General features: G+C 38.7%; 2 protein-coding genes, 1 long non-coding RNA gene and 2 other non-coding genes across 50 annotated transcripts; all 5 read right to left on the minus strand.

The window, feature by feature from the left end:
* Window positions 1–1,126: 1,126 nt before the first annotated feature.
* ptges3b (prostaglandin E synthase 3b (cytosolic)) lies at window positions 1,127–7,625 on the minus strand. The gene is made up of 8 exons (XM_028021600.1): window positions 7,437–7,625; window positions 4,170–4,283; window positions 4,003–4,072; window positions 3,800–3,898; window positions 3,425–3,514; window positions 2,884–2,952; window positions 2,195–2,222; window positions 1,127–2,106 (listed from the first exon to the last, which is right to left on the minus strand). Coding segments are annotated over exons 1-8 (492 nt in total). The 5' UTR covers window positions 7,439–7,625; the 3' UTR covers window positions 1,127–2,086.
* On the minus strand, window positions 2,556–2,877 carry LOC114147070 (uncharacterized). The gene is made up of 2 exons (XR_003596018.1): window positions 2,762–2,877; window positions 2,556–2,726 (listed from the first exon to the last, which is right to left on the minus strand). It is a non-coding gene; the product is annotated as an uncharacterized LOC114147070 (long non-coding RNA).
* A 2,942-nt stretch (window positions 7,626–10,567) lies between the features above and the next one.
* Window positions 10,568–20,339, minus strand: naca (nascent polypeptide associated complex subunit alpha). 46 transcript variants are annotated; one of them, XM_028015408.1, is made up of 14 exons: window positions 20,208–20,339; window positions 19,581–19,655; window positions 14,904–16,231; window positions 14,625–14,822; window positions 14,349–14,567; window positions 14,283–14,294; window positions 14,205–14,249; window positions 13,601–14,126; window positions 13,079–13,164; window positions 12,762–12,839; window positions 12,529–12,675; window positions 11,468–11,596; window positions 11,247–11,369; window positions 10,568–11,044 (listed from the first exon to the last, which is right to left on the minus strand). In XM_028015408.1, exons 2-14 carry the CDS (start codon window positions 19,648–19,650, stop codon window positions 11,030–11,032), a joined length of 2,976 nt encoding a protein of 991 aa, XP_027871209.1. In that variant the 5' UTR covers window positions 19,651–19,655; window positions 20,208–20,339; the 3' UTR covers window positions 10,568–11,029. The 46 variants fall into 46 exon arrangements, with proteins under 46 accessions (XP_027871209.1, XP_027871048.1, XP_027871323.1 ...); XM_028015247.1 differs by having other exon boundaries at window positions 13,601–14,216; window positions 14,283–14,567; window positions 14,625–14,702; window positions 14,745–14,822; XM_028015522.1 differs by lacking the exon at window positions 14,283–14,294 and having other exon boundaries at window positions 13,601–14,072; window positions 14,217–14,249; window positions 14,370–14,567.
* LOC114149533 (small nucleolar RNA SNORD59) lies at window positions 11,118–11,192 on the minus strand. Its single transcript, XR_003596527.1, has one exon. It is a non-coding gene; the product is annotated as a small nucleolar RNA SNORD59 (small nucleolar RNA).
* On the minus strand, window positions 12,918–12,990 carry LOC114149538 (small nucleolar RNA SNORD59). The gene has a single exon (XR_003596528.1). It is a non-coding gene; the product is annotated as a small nucleolar RNA SNORD59 (small nucleolar RNA).
* Window positions 20,340–20,677: the final 338 nt, after the last annotated feature.

Raw genomic sequence — 20,677 nt, forward strand, 5'->3', positions numbered from 1 at the left:
TATCAATCAGCAATTGTTTCGTTGAATTTTTTCTATCTAAAATATTTACACTTCAAAAAATTTTAATAACTATGTTTACAATATCCAATTTATTATTTTAGCTTCAAACTTTTATTTTATTGCAGTCGGGTGTGTAAACAGGAAGCTAGATTATTACATCTTGTGGCAATTTTCTCGTAAATGGCAATCTATGAGGAAATCGGGCCTAAAGAGGAAGTATGCTAATATATTATTCTAGGCCTTAAATCCTGGTGCTTTCTGGGTCCTAGCGCCGATGGTCTACGACTCAGAAAGCATCTTTTATTATGAGTATTACAAATAATTTTCAGGTAATTAGCACTGTAAGTAGAATACATCTAGTTGAATTTAATAAAGTTGATCTAGATTTACGTCCTACAATATTTTATTGAGCACCTGGGTAGCACATGAACCTACATGTGCTACCCAAATGTGCTCAAAGTACACATTTGGTCAAGTGTAGTTTTAGCATTGACATTGTCATTTGGTTTTAAAATTTAAATCTCACTTTAAAGGTAGGTAGAGATGTATAAAAAGCATCTCTGAACATATTTTCAGCTGAATATGTCTGGATTTAGACTGCAGTGAAGCATTTTAACATGATCAAAACCGCCCTGTCTTCAATGAATCTCCAGTATCAGGCCTTATTGAGGAGTTATATTGTCCTCATTCCTACTGTACAGTTCAGCTGACCCACTGCTTTTTCATATTCACAACCAGCCATTTTAGGTATTCTACAAATACCATTTAATGTTATAAATCCATAAATAAAAAGTTGTTTCCCAAACCTTTTGGAACATTTTTCAAAATGGTAAACAAGTCATCCTTTCTATTTCACTCCACAATTTTGTTGCTCTATCCTAATATCCCAATGCAATACATTGACGTTTATGGTTGTAATGCCACAATTTTTATCATTCTCTGTAATGACTTACAGAAAAAAAAGGGCTTTTATCGACAACTTAAGTTTTTTAATTCATTAAGAAAAGGTTCAACATAAACTCAGGTGTTATTTCATAGCTAGAAATTGGCTTTACAAATGGCAAAAATAATTATCTGATCAAATGTTTTGTGTAAAGTCAAAACCTAGAACAGAAAAAGAAAGACATCGATTCTTAAACTGTTTATTAGAAAGATGTAGACAGTAAAAAACAAAAACATTTTCACTGTAATTGAATAGTACTTGCTTCTCCTTACATTTTCAACAGTGCAAATATGATTTGGTCATTATTTATTTTAGTTCCAACAATGTCCAAAAACCATGAGGGAGTATGGGTTAAAAAAAAAAAACTGTAGGAGAGCAACAAACCAAATAATTCTGAGGCTTAACCAAACTTTTAACAGCTGCAAAACACTATAATTTGCCTCTTCTCAGATATATGTGAAAGCTAGATGATAGAATAAGAGAGGAGCTTTTAATAAAGTCATCCAATTAATGGAAACCAAGCTGTTGTTGCAGTAGGAGACAACTGGAGAAAAGCAAGTCATCCTGCGATGGTTTTAGATTGAACCAGGTTTACAGACATTTAACAAGTGAAAGGGGGACATGTAAGCTGCAAGATCAAGCTACAGATACAGGCTTTCTGGAAAACTAAATTACAGCACATGGAAGTCTTTAGAGGACCCAATCAGTCAATGCATCTAATTCTTAAATCATGAGATCCACTACACTAGATCGACTACCTTTACCTATAGGGGGGTCCAATCATTTTCAAGCAACTCATTTGAAAAACTGCAACTTTTAACATGTATTGCTCAGTTAGGTACAACTATACAGTTTTTCCCCAACAAAGAAAATGTGTGCTTAGTTGTAATATTTAACATTAAAACAAGATACCCCAAAACAGGTGCAGTACAGCAAATGGACATGGAGATAGCTGCTCTGTACAATACCATGCAAATCAACCTTAGATAGACTGACTGGTCAGAGTTTGGAGCTGAGGCTATGGATTTAAATATGGCTACTGACTCATATGTACAGTTGGTTGTCACTGTCTTCAGTTTCAAGATATACATTTGTTATGATTTCTCCCTCATCCTCCCTTTCTTCCATCTTCTTTACGACACCTTACTCCAAGTCCGGCATTTCTGAAAGTGAAAAATGGGCATCACTGAATCCATGCAAAGAAAATTATTGCTCTGGTTGCGCTCTGTAGAAATATTCATGAATACTTACTCTCATCGTCACTATCTGCAGAGTCATCCTACAGTTTAAAGACAAAAACGAAAAGATCAGGTTAAAGAGATAAACTTGACTGTCAGCTTTAGCAAACAGCACAGTGGGAGGGGTTGCCGTGCAGTGTTTGATTTACTCAACAAAAATGTCCACAGCAGAAAAAAATACTTCTAGATTTGTCACTAGTTGCTTTTTAGGAGAAAAGATGGTTAAATCATGCAGCTAAGTCGGTAAGTGTTGAAATGGATCCATAAATCCATCTTCATTCATGGTAAAGCTCAGTGTTTCTCTTGTTTATGATTCCAGATGGCAGACTATGTCCTCAATCTTGCTACCACCCCCTTAAATAAGCTTTTTTTTTAATTCCAGTCATGCAAAAATATTGGTTCAAATGTCGTCTTTAGGATTGGTGCTTTGGTTACTATACATAATCGGTAAGATTATAAAAGAAAAATGTATTCCATAAGTATTTTTTTGAAATCTAGATTTTTATTTGAAAATGAGAAAGAGGAAATAAAGTCTGAAAATCTTACTGTTACTGGACCTGAAGAAATACTACAAAAATACTCAAATTTTCAGATTGCACATTTATTGAGTTCGAGTTTTGATAAGCAAGTTTATTTAAGTTCACTATAGATTGAAAACCTAATAAATCATAAAAAGTAAAACAAAAATTTATTAAGTCTTACATCATCTGCACCATCTGCATCAACATCTAGATTATCCAGGTCATCCTCTCCTCCCATGTTGCGCATCATCTGCAACAATAAAGTCAATATTACATTCATTATTTGATTTTTGTTCAAAAAAACCTAATGCTACCAACTTAAAAGCTAACTTGACACCAAGATCAGTATTTCTGGTACAATTGTTTGCGAGATGATAAAAATATACACCATGTGTACTGCAAGTAAGGATCAACACCAACAGCACAGGATAACCAAAAACGCAGCCATGCTGAAAATGCATTTATTTAATAACATGTTTGTATTATTCTTGTATTTACTAGATTTACAATAACTGTATGCACGCGTCATCAGAATTGAAGGTCAATATTTGAGGTGTTTAATAGACTGTGAATGAGTTTTATTATTCAAACTGAACTGCTTTAAAAAAAAAAAAATTAAAATCAACTTAATGGGACTAATTCATTTGAAGGCACCTACAAGCCTCAATGGAGAAATTTTCTTTTATGTTCCAACTCAATAGTAATAATCTCAAAGCGCTTACATTTGAGAATTGATCAAAGTTGCCCATCTCCTCGTCTGAGTCGTCTTCCCAGTCCTTCCAGTTGTTGAAGTCGACACTGAGCCAAGACACCTGTGAACAAAGAAGACCAGGATTATTATCTTTGCCCTATACCTGTTTAAAAAGATGCATATTAGTATACAAGTAATAAAATTGATGTTTCTTTTATTCAACATCTCAAACCAATCTTATCCTCAGACAGGGATTATTTTTTTATAGTAACTGCTGTAATGGTATTATGAATTTAAGGTTGCCAACTGTACAGAAATTTCAGCAAGTTGGAAATCACCAGTGCTCAAGTTTTTCCGTAAGAGTGAACCTGCTTTATTCTCAGTGTTTCATGCATACTTAACCAACCTTAGCCTTCTCCTTTGTTAGTCTTGGCCACGCCTTTCCCGGTTGTGCCTTTCGTAGATAGCACAAGACCGAACGATCTGTGCGGTTATGTTTGGATTCCTGCAACAAGAGAATCAGCGACAGAGGGGGGAGAAAAAAAAAAAAAAACTTTTCGTGAAACTTTTCAGCGCTGTGTCTATTTATTGAATAAAGCTGTAACTTACATTTTCATCAATAGCTTCAAAAAGATCTATTTGGTTCTCCAATTTAACATTATCAGTTCCAGCAACACAGCTGTGGGAGAAATTTGCAAGGATAAAGTGTTAAATTTAATCTTTTTGCATGAATTTAACAATAATATTGTTATACACCCAACTATATGGACACATACCTGAATCCACACTTTGTTTTATCAAAGTTAACTTTAACATCTTTGCTGTCGGCCACACAGAACTCTATAAAAACAGAATCCCTCCTGTCGTACCACTTAGCAGTTGCTGGAAGCCTGAAAGAATAAGAATACACATAGAGAAGGTTAAGACTTCTTATAACTATTCAATGAGAAGCAAAAGGCAGAGATGCACTAATCAGTTATCTGAATTGACTCAGACTGTTAAATAACTTGCTAAATACTGAAATAAAAACAGATTTTTAACAATTTCCACCATTTTCAATTAAAGCGTCAAATGGCATATGCTTTGTTACATCAACACACATAGTGTTGCAATGCCTTAATTTTCTTTGATTTCAAAACCACAACTTCTAGCAAAGAACCTGCAGAACATTTCTCTTGAGTGTTATAGACCTGAGAAAAAAAACCCTAAGGAAATTGTTAACCTGCAGGCCAAAAAAATGAAATAAAACTGGAAATTGGCATCAGCCAGGAAAAGCCTAGTCAGGGAATCTGCCATTTCAGATGAAACCAATCATGGTAAGTGCCATAAATTAAGTTTTGGTTAATTACGGTGCACAGATTTAATTACAAAACCATATTTCATTCCATTGAAGGGCTGGCCATAATTTTTATTAGGACTAAATAGTCACATCAGTGGTTTTTCCTGCATCTAAATCACATCTCTTACAAAAAAAATTCTTACTGAGCCTCAGCTGGGAGAAAACCAAAATATATGCTAATGTGCAGCTGTAATGACAAATTCTCAATCGGGAAATGTTTAATAACACAGTTGTGGGAGTATAATCTCATTAAACGTCTCATTATTTTTAAATCTAGAGCTTTTTATTGCACAGCAGAGGTAACTACAGACTACCTGTATCAACACACACCAAATGTTTTTGCTACTGATGTCTGTAAGAACAGATGGCCTTCAACAAGACCTTGTGTCAGGTTGCCACAGAGCCTCACGTTACAGACTCTTCTCTGACAAAAGTAAAGTATTTGTGCATACTCAAGCATGACAAGTCAAATTAAGATCAGTCATCCTCAATTGTTTTTATTCATAAGCCTGACATGTTAGGCTTATTAAATTAACAATTCATTAAATTATTGACTACTATGGAAAGACTGGTGTTTTGACAAAAGGGAAACGTTTACATATGACAGTAGAATTGGCATTACTCCACTGATCTTAAGTTTTCATCGTTGGGCTTCATGTTTCTGAATGGTCTGGTCCAGCCTCCTTTACACATTCTTTTAAATAATTAACCCATCTATGTAAATTTTTTAAATGGTTATTAAAGACTAAAAATTGGTGACACAGACTTGAAATGTTGGCAAAATATTGTGATATGCAATGAAATTATTGTAAAATAATTTAATCATGGGCGTGCCGTGGTGGCGTAGTGGTTAGCGCGACCCATATTTGGAGGCCTTGAGTCCTCGACGCGGCCGTCGCGGGTTCGACTCCCGGACCCAACGATATTTGCCGCATGTCTTCCACCCTCTCCTTCCCCGTTTCCTGTCAGCCCACTGTCGTATAAGGGACACTAGAGCCCACAAAACACCCCCTAGAGGGGTAAAAAAATAAATTAATTAATTAAAAAAATAAAAAAAATTATTTACTCATGTCAATGACTGCCTTTTTGGCAATAAATCTGTCAACAGATGCAGTCAGGTCCTCACAAAAACAAACAGACCCTTTATCCACACATTAAAACATTAAAAAGATACTATTAAATTGTGTTTAATTTAACTACTTAACAGCAACACAAAAATCACAAAAAAGCAGACAGTTTTTAAAAAGTGCATTGAAAAGGAAGGAAAACCTTGATTACATGGTATAGGAGCTTCTTTTTTTGTACACATGTTGAAACATTCAAGCGATCTGGGCTGTCTCCGGTGTTTAATGTGGCTGAGATGGCCCTAAGCCAGGGGTCTCAAACTCCAGGCCTCGAGGGCCGCTGTCCTGCAGTTTTTAGATGTGCCACAGGTACAAAACACTGGAATGAAATGACTTAATGACCTCCTCCTTGTGTAGATCAGTTTTCCAGAGCCTTAATGACCTAATTATTCTGTTCAGGTGTGGTGCAGCAGAGGTACATCTAAAAGTTGCAGGACTGAGGCCCTCGAGGACTGGAGTTTGAGACCCCTGCAGTAAGCAATTATGAATACTTTTCAGGATATAAAATTAACTTTTCTTCTTGTATCCCTTTAAACAGTTACATGCATCCCCATTGTAGTAGGGTAGGAAGTCTGAACACCTTTTTAGCTAACTACTCTGACTGGTGAATATTTTTTTATTTATATTTTGTTTATTTTGAGTTGACATTGGAATAATGTTGAAAGAATCACTGGGACTCAAACATCGTCATGTAGTGCAACTCCACTCAAAATTAGCTAAAGAATGATCTGATACCTTTGATCAAATCTGTATATACCAGTCCATCCTGTTACTTGACATAAACTAGTTCTGTGTGTTTTATCTGTGCCAAAGGTAACTGAAATCCGTGTGTTAATTCACAGGGAGGCCATCTGTTTATTCTGAATACAAGTAAAAGCATATGAACAAGGAATTGTTTTAAAATATACAAGTAAAGCTATTAGCTGCCTGGTGTGATGTCATCAGAACCACGTGCACATGGACGCTTGTATTTAAGAGAAATTATTTCTTTTTTTCCTTTTTCCAATTAAAACTAAAAAGGAAAACTATACAACGAAAGGTAATTCGAGAGGAGGCAAACCATTTCTAAAGAGAGTTTGGTTAATTGCACAGCTAAGTTTAGCTAGTAGCTTTCAGTTTCTGAGTCTCTCCAATTGCTCTCTCTTAAAAAATAAAGTAGCAATTAAAGGCTTGGATTTGCTGTTAAAATCCATCAGATTTTCTGTTCAGCGGGAACATCCGGACTACTTCCACAGCCCTGGTGCTAATCTAATGACTGAGCCTTCCAGAAGTCTCAATGAGCACAGCTAGCTATGCTAACAAGGCTACTGTCCTCACTGAAACCATGCGGTGCCCCCGCAGAGCCCGCAAAAAATAGCCAGCTTCCCGGTTTAACGGCGGGCTTACTGGATATTATTATAACCGGACACTGCTTGCTTTTCACATGTCAAGTTAAAGTCAGGTTGACGTCAACAAACTCTCAGTACATATAAGCAAGGCCAAACCTCCCGCCTTTGCAAAAGCATGTTATGAGGGCAGCGACACCAAAGCTACCGCACTTTCCACACGATGCCTCCTCCCGTTCCCTCTCCACAACTTACATTTCTCGGCGTGAAGTGGGCTTCTTTCCAGAAGACAAACCAGCCTTAGAAGAAAAATGATAATGCTTGTTTTCTTTTTTTTTTTTTTAAAAAGAAACCGCCGCTCACACACGACCCGGGCAAACGCCGCTAGCTTGTGGGATACACGCCGGATTTTCTTACGTACACTGGAACGAGAATAGCAGAACTGACGCTGTCGGAAGTGAAGTAGATGTTTCTAGAGCTTTCAGCCATGAGAGAGGCGGAGCGTTTCACGGCATAACCTCCTGTAAAGTCCAAGTCATGCCCGCTATGCTTTCAGTGAAATACAGTTTGATCAATTATTTACGGACAGGAAAATAAGTGTGTGCAAAATCAAGTAATATAATTTAAAACATTTAAATTGGGATTAATAAAGTATTTGATTTTGAATGATCATTTCTATTATTTCAAAGTGACTTGTTTTAGTTTACATGTCTCACACGTATAAGGACGTGCATTGCAGATAGAGGAAAAAAACATCAGGGCACTGACGTTAAGCCAAGAAATGTTTAAGAAAAAAACGTATGAACACCATAGTCGAAACTTTGCGAGAAAAAAACTAAGACATTTTCTGGATTTTTTAAATTTATTTCTGAGCTCTAAAAGACTAAATTTTGCAAGAACAAAAAATTTTTAGGAATTTTTTTAAAAGAAATTCTCCAGAAAAAAATCGTCTGAGTCCGTAAAGTCGAACATTTTCGACTTTTTAAATTAGATTGAACTCAAACCTTCGGAGTTTTTTGGAGCTCTAGAATTTATTGGGATATCTTAACATTTTTAATATTTAGATTTTTAAAACTCAAAAATGTAACACTTTTTTTCTTCGGACATTTGGAGCTCATAAATTTCCAAGTTTTCTCTGGAAGATTTCTGAGATTATTCTCAAAATGCCTGAGTTTTGGCGGAAATGTACAAACCTTTTCTATCTACAATTACCCTAATGTTACTCACACGTGGTCTAAAGATAAAGCGTAAAAATGTAAGATTTGGTGAAAACATAAGCAGTATTATTAAGACATTTTTACATGTGCCAGATACAAAGTAGAACATAATTGCTTGGCCAGTTGTCGTTAGATTTTCCACAATGGCTCAATAACTTTGCCTGAAAATGATAATGTGGATATAAAAACCAAAATGCAGATTTTAGCTATTTTTTCATGGACTATATTTGCATTAAGTTTCCACAAGGAAATGACAAAAAGTACCATTGATACTCTTCTGATCTGTTTTACCGTTGGAAATGGCAAAATGTTTTTGTTTTATTTTTTACATCACTTTCCATATCAGCGTCCAAAGAAAATGTATCCACCCACTTTTTGATAAAGTTTTGTTTCTTTTCTTTATTTTAAAGACTAAAAGTAGAAATAAAGATGCTGGTTCTTTAAAATGACATTTCCTGAAAACATTTACTGAAAATTTGTCTGAAAAAAAGTCATGTAACATTTGCAGCTTTAAATTAGTTTTATAAAATGAAAGCTTAATTTTTTAGATCGTGTAAAACAATTTCAGGAAAAAAAGAAAAAATATATATAGGAATAGTAGTCAAACACATAAAAAAATTAACAATTCAGTTCTCTAGAGTTTTAGCTATTAATTTCTATCAAGTCATTAGCTGATATACACTGATATTAATATGCTTTCAATTTGGCAAACCAAGACAATGTTGTCATGACTTTGTAAGCCTCTGATAGGTTAATAAAACTCCTGTGGATTATATAAAATGAATAAAATAAGATATTGGGAAGAGAACTGCAGACCTCTTCATATCTGGCTCCTTCCTGGGTAAAACCTTGTTTTGAATATCTCATAGAGAAGTTGACATTTAATAGTTAGGCCTGTTATGAATTTGAATATTCATCCAAATATTCCCTTATCCAAAGTTCCCTTAGCAAATCTTGTTAAATTCTGTTTTGATTCCATTCTTAATTGATAATAGTGGTTTGACTTCAATAATGTTTGATAATTAAAACTTCTGTGTTTGACATTGTCTAGCAAAATGTTTTTACGTCAGGCTACATCGATGAGCTGCTCTATGCTGTAGTTGGGGATTTGTTGTTTGCTGCTGAGCATAATCATTTTGTGGCTAAAACAAACATTATTTTTACATAAACTTCCAAGTTATATGAAACTTCTGTTAAAATAGTTTGAATGCATGGAATCAGTCCAGTACCAGTCCACATTCTCAGGGGAGAAAGACTCACCTGGTATAAATTTAATTTTTAGCTATTGGAGTTATGCTTAAGAGAAATTTATTTAATCAAAGAATGTCATGAATATGTGTGTAGGGCTGCACCGATTGCAGTTTTCTGGCCGATCCCCAGTTACCAATCTTTAAAAAGCCTGATCTGCTGATTTTGATTTTGGCTGATATGAATATTTTTGTCTTAAATGTCGCTAAATATAGCAAGAAAGTCACTGAGTTGGCAACAGTGGGGTGAATATTAATTGTAAATGTTCAGACATGACCTGGTGGGCCAGTCTGTCAGTCAAACCTCTCACTGCAGAGCAGAAGACGACAGAGGCTGATTTTTAAACCTTTGCTGATGAAGATTAGGGGATAAAATGGGCTTCACATGCAAGTACCAGCAGATCACAATCCCCCAAAATTAAGGAAATGGAAGCCCAGAAATCAATTGGTCGATAAATCAGTTGGCCAATAAATGTGTCCTATATCATACATGTATATAATGTTAACAGCACTGCCAAAGATGCAATAAGGTTATAGCAGGTGTGTGACTGATCTAATGATCGGACTGCTGATTGCAGCCAGTTCACATTGTTAAGAGAACTAAAGGGCCAAAAAACAAAATTTCGCTTAGGGCCCCAAGGAGGCTTGGGCCGGCCCTGCTAATACATTAGTGAACAGCTCCAATGAAATAAAAACTTAAATGCTATGTCAGTGTCGCTGTGGCTACTTTGTTGTACCAGTTGAGTGGGAGGCAGGAGCCAATCAGCTTTTATTCCTCACTTTTGTGATCTTCATTTCTAAAAGCTGGTGTGGGTAAAGCACAAGCTGTCAGAAATAGCATTAAGACATGCGATGGGAACTATACAATCCTGCCTTTATTATGTAATCTTAAATTATGCATGGGCGTAAAGAAAAGGTGAAATGTGAGTACACCAAGTTTTAATTCTATTGTTTTACATATCAGGACATTAAAAACTCATTTAATCTTTATGGTGTAAATAAATAAGCCAATTACAGACAGAGGTGAATAAAACAGCACAGGACATGATATTCTCCTTATCTGGAGGATGGTGTAATGTTACAGCTGCAACTCCTCCTGCTCATCACTCTGAAAAATTGACGTTTAAAGCCTTTATTACGACTACTTTGGATTTCATCATTGTACAAGGACAAATACTTCACCAGTGGAAAAAACAAAAGTACTATAAGTCTTTTTTTAACATTCAATCAGGTGAAATTCCCCTCCGTTTCCCCAAGAGTCTCAATAAATGCCAGATTTTAATTTCATCAAGCCACAACTTTATTTCCATCTTGGTATAAATTGTATAAATGAGCTCAGATTTAATCAGCAACCTTTTTTCAACTCTTTGTTGACCGGATCCCGTTACATTGTCAACTCCTGCAAAGCAACAAAAAACAAAAGGTCAGTACGAGCTCAAAACACTGTTAAAAGGCGCTTCTAAGAGTTTCTCTCTTCTCAGGACAGAAATGTTGGCTTCAGTAGACTCAGAAGAACGAAAGTCACTGTGTTAAATCATCACTGAAGAGTCATACATTGTTGACTAAATCAATTTTCACCAATAAAAGGTTTGAATTCTCACCATAATAGCGTTGACAATGTCGTTGTTGTTGTTTTTCAGGGCGCGTACAGCCTTTGCCCGCGACACGTTGGCTTGTGACATGACGAGTTCGATGTCCTTCACCTCGACTCCGGTCTCATCAACCTACATATAAAATTACAGTAATGTTATGTTTTTCCCTCCCGTATTTTCATTACCACAAAGCAGCATTAATTTACCACTGGAGAATAACAACATCTTACCTCTTCCTCTTCGCTTTCCTCCTGTACTGTGGGCGTCTGTGTGTTGTCCTGGATCTTTGCTGTAGCTTCTCCCTGTACCTTGAACTTTTCTGCTGCAGCCAGCTGGGCTTGCTGAGAAAGATCTTCAATCTGTGGCACAGATGAAATGAGAAAAAAAAAAAAAAAGATTGTTACATGAGTAGGCTTCAATAGATTTGCTATCAATATGACACCATTAGAGGCATTTATAAATAGCAGGGCTGCCATCATTCGTCAACATAATCAATGACTTCTATGATGGAAGTGTCAGTATTGATATTTTTAGTCAATCTTTTTGAGAGCATCCTTATTTGCTAAAACAAACATGGCATATAAAGCGTCAAACTACCAAATGAGCAAAGCTGTAATACTCAGCAGTTGCTGCTGTCAGGTTCTGTGAACTGCAGAAGCGCCTTGCATGACGAAATGGCTTCTAAAGAGATATGAAAATTTTTATTTAATAGATGGAAAATGCATACTGAACTTAAATTGTCTGTTATATTATCACCTGAAAAAATGTTTATGGAAATGTTTACACATTTCTCATTTGTAGACTCTGTATAGCTGACTAAATCAATTTTAATTAATTAGAAGATAGAATGATGTCCAAATAAATCATTTGAACCCAATAAAAACTAAAAACATATGTACAAGTCGACAGTGAGTTTCAGCCTCCATTTATACATATTAAGTTGATGCTTTGATACAAGCATACAAGTGAGGCCTATTTTTGATTATTTCCATCAAAATCCAATATTTGAAATGTTAAATACTTTGGCTTTTCTATTGGTAAATCATGAGGGTTTTCTTTTTCCTATAGTTTTGTCATGCTAAATTGAGCACATAATTCATAAAATTAATACTTCAAGTACAAATCTTTGCATACTATGTAGTATACGCAATAAAACAAACAAACAAAAAAAAACAATTTTAAATAATTAGCTTCTTTGGATGATAAAACAAAATTGGTCTGTAGGTTAATAAAAAATAGTTATTATAAAGTGGTTTGGTTCTTGTTGAAGACACTGATGCTGGCCGGTTACCTTAGCTTCACCGAAGACGATGTATGTATCTGACGCAGGGCTCTTGTAGACGTCTGGTTTGGTGATGACGAACAAGATGTTCTTTGATTTGCGAATGGTGACCCTGGTGACCCCTGTTACCTGCCTGAGTCCAAGCTTTGACATGGCCTGCAATCATGTGGAATAGTGTTACAAATGTGGCAGAAATCCAGAAAAAGCTGTCTGTATTTGTACAAGGAGAGCACGATCAATACCTTTCGTGCCTTCTTTTCACTGCGGCTCTGTTTGGCTTTGCTTACAGGCTCTTCGTCTATTTCAGCAGCAGCTGCAAGCTATAAGAAATAGAAATTTTATGGATTAGGGCAGCATGGAAATTAAGAGAACATTAATAAATTTTTAACATGAAAAACAAATCTCAGAACATAGAAGTGGATTCAGTAAGCTCAGAAGAACGAAAGTCACTATGTTAATCATCATTGAAGAGTAAAAGTCATGCTATCAGGGCAGGGTGTTTAATTTAAACCGTGGTCAATACAAATAAAAATATGCTGGACTGAACTTTAATCCTTACCTGAGCTTGTTGCGTCTGTGTCTGTGCAGAGTCCTGTTCTTCCAGCTCAGGAACTGAGTCATCACTGTCCGACTCTGTGCCAGATCCTACAGAAACCAACACCACATTTATTTATAGGCTACACCTTCAAACTGTTTTAGAAATAAGCTGTAAAAAAAACAAAACAAAAAAAGCAAACATCGTCAGTGGGTCTGAACTTTACTACAAAGGAGCCACATATAAATAGATTCTGCACCAAACAATCTGAACATTTTAGTTAAGAGCCAAACCCATGTTTAATGCGCCAACAGGTAATCTCTGTACCCAATACATCAACACTAAAAAAAGGTCAAAACAAACACAATGAACACAATGCTAAACTGCCAACAAAAAGAAAACTGCTGACACTGTCAACCCAAGTCAATGTAAACTTCCCACACTAGATATTTGTGAAGGTGAATGACCCTATCTAAAAATCTTAGAAGTTTCCAGAACATGGGGCTGGGAAACAGACAGCACAAAAATGAGAGAAAGAACAGATACCATTGTCGTCCTTGATCACAGACTCCATCTTGGCTGGGGTTTCAGCAGGTTTAGATGATATGACATGATTAGAGGGAGCAGTGCTGATTTTCTCAGCGTCAGGCTTGACAGGTGCAGGTTTTGCAACTGCCTCGGCAAAAGTAAGTTTACGTGGGGCTGGGGGCGGAACAATAGGCTCAACTAGAGCAGGTTTTGAGGGAACTTCAGTAGTTTGCTTGGCTTGTTTAGGTGCCTCATCAGCCTTCGGTTTAGCTGGTTTAGGACTCTCAGTAGCTGGTTTAGGTGCTTCAGCAGCAGTTGGTTTGGCTTGTTTGGGCACCTCGACTGGTTTGGCCTGCTTGGTTTGGCCTGCACTGTCAGGGGCTGTTGCTTTGGCCAATGGAGAAGCCTCAGATGTTTTAGGGGCGTCTGCAGCCACCTGCTTAGCCTGTTTGGGTGCCTCGGGAGACGCCTGCTTAGCCTGTTTGGGTGCCTCGGGAGCCTCCTTTCTATCCTGCTTGGGTGCCTCAGGGCTCTCCTGCTTAGCCTGTTTGGGCACCTGATTAGCCTGTTTGGGTGCCTCGGGAGACGCCTGCTTAGCCTGTATGGGTGCCTCGGAGGCCGCCTGTTTGGGTGCCTCGGGAGACGCCTGCTTAGCCTGTTTGGGTGCCTCAGACGCCGCCTGCTTTGCCTGTTTGGGTGCCTCGGGAGCCTCCTTTCTATCCTGTTTGGGTGCCTCAGGGCTCTCCTGCTTAGCCTGTTTGGGCACCTGATTAGCCTGTTTGGGTGCCTCGGGAGACGCCTGCTTAGCCTGTTTGGGTGCCTCGGGGGCCGCCTGCTTAGCCTGTTTGGGTGCCTCGGGGGCCGCCTGCTTAGCCTGTTTGGGTGCCTCGGGGGCCGCCTGCTTAGCCTGTTTGGGTGCCTCGGGGGCCGCCTGCTTAGCCTGTTTGGGTGCCTCGGGGGCCGCCTGCTTAGCCTGTTTGGGTGCCTCGGGGGCCGCCTGCTTAGCCTGTTTGGGTGCCTCGGGGGCCGCCTGTTTAGGTGCCTCTGGGGCCGCCTGCTTAGCCTGTTTGGGTGCCTCGGGGGCCGCCTGTTTAGCCTGTTTGGGTGCCTCGGGGGCCGCCTGTTTAGCCTGTTTGGGTGCCTCGGGGGCCGCCTGCTTAGCCTGTTTGGGTGCCTCGGGAGCCTCCTTTCTATCCTGTTTGGGTGCCTCAGGGCTCTCCTGCTTAGCCTGTTTGGGCACCTGCTTTGCCTGTTTGGGTGCCTCGGGGGACACCTGCTTTGCTGCCTCAGACGATGCCTGCTTAGGGGCCTCAGCAGCCGCCTGCTTGGCTTGTTTGGGTGCCTCGGCAGCCGCTTGCTTGAGTGCCTCGGGGGCTGCCTGCTTAGCCTGTTTGGATGTCTCGGTGGCCGCCTGCTTCGCCACTTCTGGGGCTGGCCTAGGTGCCTCGGTGGAGGTGGCTTTGGCCTTTTTGGGTCCCTCGGTTTGTTTGACCAGTTTAGGAGTCTCAGAATCTGCTTTAGGTGCCTCAGCAGCTATTGGTTTGGCTTGTTTGGGGGCCTCAGCAGCTGTTGCCTTCAAGTCAACCGACTGAGCCTTATTAACTACCACAGCACCCTTTTCGGGTGCTTGTTTGGTAACCTCAGGAGGGGTTGACTTTACACCAGCATTTGGCTTGGCAACTTTAATGTCCTCAACCTGTTTAGGACCTGTGTTAGAGATCAATTTGGTCTCATCTGCTGGCTTCACAGCAGCAGCAGGTTTGTCTTGGCCAGTCTTGCCAGCAGCAGATTTAGCCTTGGAATCTGTAGGAGAAGGCTTAATGACCTCCTGAGCTACAGTTTTCACTGGGGCTGCTGCCTTAGGAGCTTCGACAGGCAAAGGTTTGGGTTCAATACCCATCTTGGCTTTACTGACCTCTGGAGGAGCAGAAATAGCCCCTTTAGGACTAGGTTCAGAAGGAGACATAGCAGGCTTTGTGCTCTCTTTGGCAACAAGAGGTGCAGAGACTTGCATTTTACCAAGCTTCTCAGGTGGGATAAGTGGAGGAAGCTCATCATCGACCATAAGCAATACGGGTTTTGCAGAAGCAACCTTTCCACCAGATTTTGGGGGGCTTGAAGCAATAGCATCCGAGAATGAAATTGGTGCTGCAACAGCAGGCTTTGGGGTGACTTTAAATGCAGGGGGTGGCTGAGATTTTGTCTCAATTGGGAAAGCTTTAGCTTCAGTAGTCATAGATTTCTTCAAGTTAGGTTCCTCTGACCTTTCCTTTACGTCTGGGACTTTGTGATCTACCTGGACAGGAGCAGGCTCAAATGCCTCTCCTTTCTTAGCCTTTCCTTGTTTGCCAGCCTTAACCACTTTCGGGGCAGAACGATTGGCAGGGGAGCTACTGGCCGAGGAAGCCAAAGGTGATGCTAAAGGTGATGTCAAAGGTGACACCACGGGTGACCGGGGAGTAGAGGAGGGAGTAGATTTAGGTGAAGTGGGTGAGGAGGAAGAGGCAGACATAGAGGAACGTTTTCTTCTGCCAGGTACAGCCTTTGGGGCAGAATAACCCTGCCCACTCTTGGCATCTTTGCCTTTGGCCTTTGCGGGGCCAGAAGCTACCTGAGGTTGCTGGGTGGAAGCTGGGGCAGGAGGCGGAGCTGAACAGGAAAGAGATTCTTTTAAAATGGTATCCCAATACTTCAAGATGTAGGCATGCGGGTTGAACATTCACAAACCAAAAAGCACTCTCGGGCTTACGTTAGAAAAAAACAAAACCTCAACACATCTTCCATAATTTTAATACAAGCTAGCACCACAAAACACAAACTGCATATTTCCACACAGAAACCTTGTTACATTAGAAAATAGTTTGGGGAAAGAAATTTGCATAACTAATAGAAGTCCTATAAAATACTGCACATCCTTTGAAAAATTCCACTCAAAAACTTGCATTTAAAAGTACTCATAATGACTTTGAAATGTCAAGTAACTTATTGTAATGGTGTAAATGTTTATACAATTCTGCTTTATTACATTCTTTACTAAATTATGACAAAAAAAATAAATAAAATGCCATTATTATTAGCCTGCCACTGTACTTTTGGGATGTACAAATCAAGCATCAGAATCTACAATAAAACTCTGAATATCAGGGAATTGTTTAATTTGTGCTTGTGGTCTAACGACTTGTGGTCTTGACAAACCTTAACTTCTTAAAACCTCAATGACTTCCCTGATAAAAGATCTGAGACTGATCAGTTCCTGCTGCTTCTGATCCGTCTTTTGTAATGAGACCTCAACAACAGACAATTAAACCAGTTCTTACAATTACTGTTGGATGAAAAACTCTATCTACAAAGAATGAGAACTAACTTACGCCACAGAGAGCTGATTCAACTCCTTGTAAATATTTTGTTGATTTATCTATAGAGGATGTAAGCTAATGATACCTTTCCTCTATTAAAGTAACACTAATGCTCTTTTTTGGACGTGATATATTTCAGTATTGTAAAAAATAAAGTTTTGCTCTTTTAAATGTAATGAAAAGTTTATTTCCAAGCTCAATAAATAATAATGATAAATTTAATATTTATGCCATATTTTGGAAATTAACTGATACCAAACACATATCCCTGGTTAAATAAGTATTTAAGTATTAACCACATAGTGACGTTTTAAAGCCACTATGTCTCCTGTTAATTGTTTTGCAGTTAAGTTGAAAACTTGACTGGTTCTATTACGAATCTATATCAACAAAAACTAATAATGAAGGCAGCCAATGATAAGTCTTCCTGTTGTGCAAAAGAATAATCTCAAACTGCATGTAAAAAAAAAAAAAAAAGATGGAAAAAAAATGGGCATGGGTTTGGTTTTCATGGAGGATAAACCAACCTGAGGGATGATGGGCAGCTTCACATTTATCAGTCCCCTTCGTCTGAAAAGTCTTTGACAGAAGGATAGGTGTATTCATGTCACAAATATTCTCAAGGACCACATGGGGATACATTTTATCCTCATCAGCTTGACCATCAAGTGAGGTCTTGGGTGAAACAATCCTCCCATCTTCATGTCCAGGACCAACATCTTCTCCAAATGCCTTTGCATCATCAGAAACTGGTTCGATATCTTGTGTGGATAATTTTTCAACCGCAACAAAGCAATCACTTTGTTGGCCTTCAGCAGTAACCACATGCGGCCCCAAGGGAGCCAAAGAGGCCTCAGAAGGAGGGCCACATTCCTCATGAGCTGCCGGACCAGCTGAAGCCTCTGCTGAGACAGCAGCCAGCCCTAGCTCTGGGACAGCTATGGCCTGAAAGCTGCTCACTTCTTGATTTACAGCTATACTGTTGGCTTGATCACAGAAAGCATGAGTTTGTGTTTCTTCTGCCAGCCCTACTTCCTGAGCAGATATAGCTGTTACTGGAGGATTTTTACTCTCTGTGGGAGGAAGAGGAGCGTTCAAAACTCCAGGAGCTGATGAAGGAAGAGCAACAGAGATGACAGGAGGTACAAGAGGTAAGACTTCAGACCTCACAGAAGCAAATAAAGGGAAAATGTGTTCCACAAGTGAAAAGATGTGAATATAAAACATGAACTTGTTTGGTTTTGGAAGAACTAAAGGGTGAAGAAATGACTGATGAACAGTGGCGGTGCCCCAAACTCCATGCAGTGTTTAAATGTGACAGCAGTGAAGACATGTTTTATTTTTAGGAAGTTTAGAAAAACTAACAAATATCACACTTATTACTGTGATAAATTCTATACAGTCACTATTGAATACATTTCATCTTACAGTAAGACCCTTTATTTCTTACCACTTTTCTTCCAGTGACAATATTCCACGTCTAGTTATTTAATATAAATGTTTGGTAGCAGACAACCACCAAATAGAAGAGTTGCTCTGCAACCTTGATGAATGATTGAGAAAAAATATTATGTAAAGGCTAAAACAGAGTCGCACAGAAGACGCCATCCTTAAATTAAGGGTTATAGAAATCTCACATCTCTAAACTCACTTTTAATGATTCTTAGACTAAAAAACAAACTGATTTTATTCACATGTTAGACAGTTGTTGGCTTAAAATGATCTTAAAAGGACTTAACAGTAGCTCTTTTTTAGGAGCTCAACTTCTTTGAGTCCTATTTTGTACTCTTGGTTACCTTTCAGAGCTTCAAGAGGAATTTTATTATATTCCAATAAAATTCTCGTTAGTGAATTTAACTCATTAGTGCCTTTAGACAGTATTGTAGGTTTGCTGTGGGTAAGGTGTGGTAGCGTGTCTTGATAGTCTGTATAAATGGGCGTAGTTTTTTTTTAAACAACCATATTCTTTATGAAAGTGTAATATCACACATACATTCCCGTTTCCGTTCTTATTTGTTATGTGATATTTTTAAGTAATTTGTTTCAACAGGCGATGGCGAGAAACGCAATTTTGTTTTCTCATGTGTCTAGCACATATTGACAAGAACAATTTGATTTTTTATCAAAAAGCCTATTCTAAACTACAACATTTTAGTCCCAGCTTCAACTAATCAAAATGCATAGACAACCTAAATCTGCCAAAGCATCAAATCCACACACCAGAATGTTTTAACAAGCAGCAGTGTTACAACTATGTACCTCAATGTTAGTCATTCTGTGCAGAAACACAAACACCACTCAACATGCATTGTGTGCCAAATCCAGTTAGCCAGTCCTTGTAATCACACTCCATTGTGAGTCTGAGTGAATGAAAGAGGGGTCCTGGATTATGCTTTATTCCGAATCCTAAAACGGACACATACTGTCACCAATCTCGGATCACATGAATGCTGTCAGCGTTTATATCAACACCTTATCCTGCAGAGTCCACTCCCTAAACCGAAAACGTACCAAAACACAATTCTCGATTCAAATCACATCCAAGCAGAAGCCAGATGTATAACCTCTTTAAGATCCAGCACCCCACTTTGCAGAAATGCAGAACAGCAGCGTGCAAAACTGAGAAGTCAAGCTGTACAAACCAGTCTCCGCTTGAGGCTGCTGCATCTCCTGCTCGGTGACTGGGACCGTTTCTGTTGCTTCGCCAGGCATGGTCGCTGGTAGGGAAAACAAAAACACAGGCTTTAAATCGTTTATGAGCTTTCTGAAACCAAATACTGCCTCTGTCGACACATAAAAATCTAAACACAGAACTCTGCGGAGATCGGCTGGACAGGTAACAGAGAACAAACTTCAGCTTTGCGAGCCGTTTGTAAAGCATTAAGCAACACTAGCTACAGCTAATTGCCTGTTAGCCTCAACTGAAAGAAGATGGCTGCTAATAACTGTATACTGACATTTTTCCTCCTGTTAGTCATGTTTATAGCAATCCAGGTGGTTGTCATTGATATTAAAATTAATATCTCGGGATAAACAAGTAACTGCGGCCCTGACAAACTGCTAGCAGTGTGTTTTACATCATGCTCCCCCATTTTGAGCCGGTAATCAGCGCTAACCGAGGCAGATTCTCGTTAAACAGAGAGCTCTTATAGAGTAATACTTGTAACGGCCTAATGGTCAAACTTTAATCAAACAGACCAAACCTACTGCAAAGACAGAAATGAGTGAAAAACAAGGGGATGTAGACGGATTGTTAGCGGAGAACTCACCGACTCAGGACGCTATTTCCAAGATGGCTGTGAGAGAGAACGCCTGACCTCAGATTCAATGTAATATCCGGTGGAGAAACCGCTTCTGCATCCGGGTCAGCTAAATCAACAGCGATATTTCTCTGTCTTTATATATATATGCAGAACAGAAGCGTGCAAACTGAGAAGTCAAGCTGTACCAATATATATAGATATACCTGTTGTAAAACGATATTACAACAATAATTTCTCAGCTTTTCTAGTAATAAAATATAATCAAAAGTTGGTCGCATCTAGTTATATTTATTTGAGCAACTTTTTGGTAATGCAAACGTTTATTATTTCAGTGTTTTAGAAACTATGGTTACACTTTTAATTTTACTAAAGTTTTACTAAAGTAAAATTAAAAGCTTGTTACACAAACTTTTTTGTTGTTTTTTATGAGCTCGTTGTGCCAATTTGAGATTAGGGACTAATCTCAAATCAGCCAT

This window comes from Xiphophorus couchianus, chromosome 1, assembly GCF_001444195.1.
Source record: "Xiphophorus couchianus chromosome 1, X_couchianus-1.0, whole genome shotgun sequence".
Lineage (NCBI taxonomy): Eukaryota > Metazoa > Chordata > Actinopteri > Cyprinodontiformes > Poeciliidae > Xiphophorus > Xiphophorus couchianus.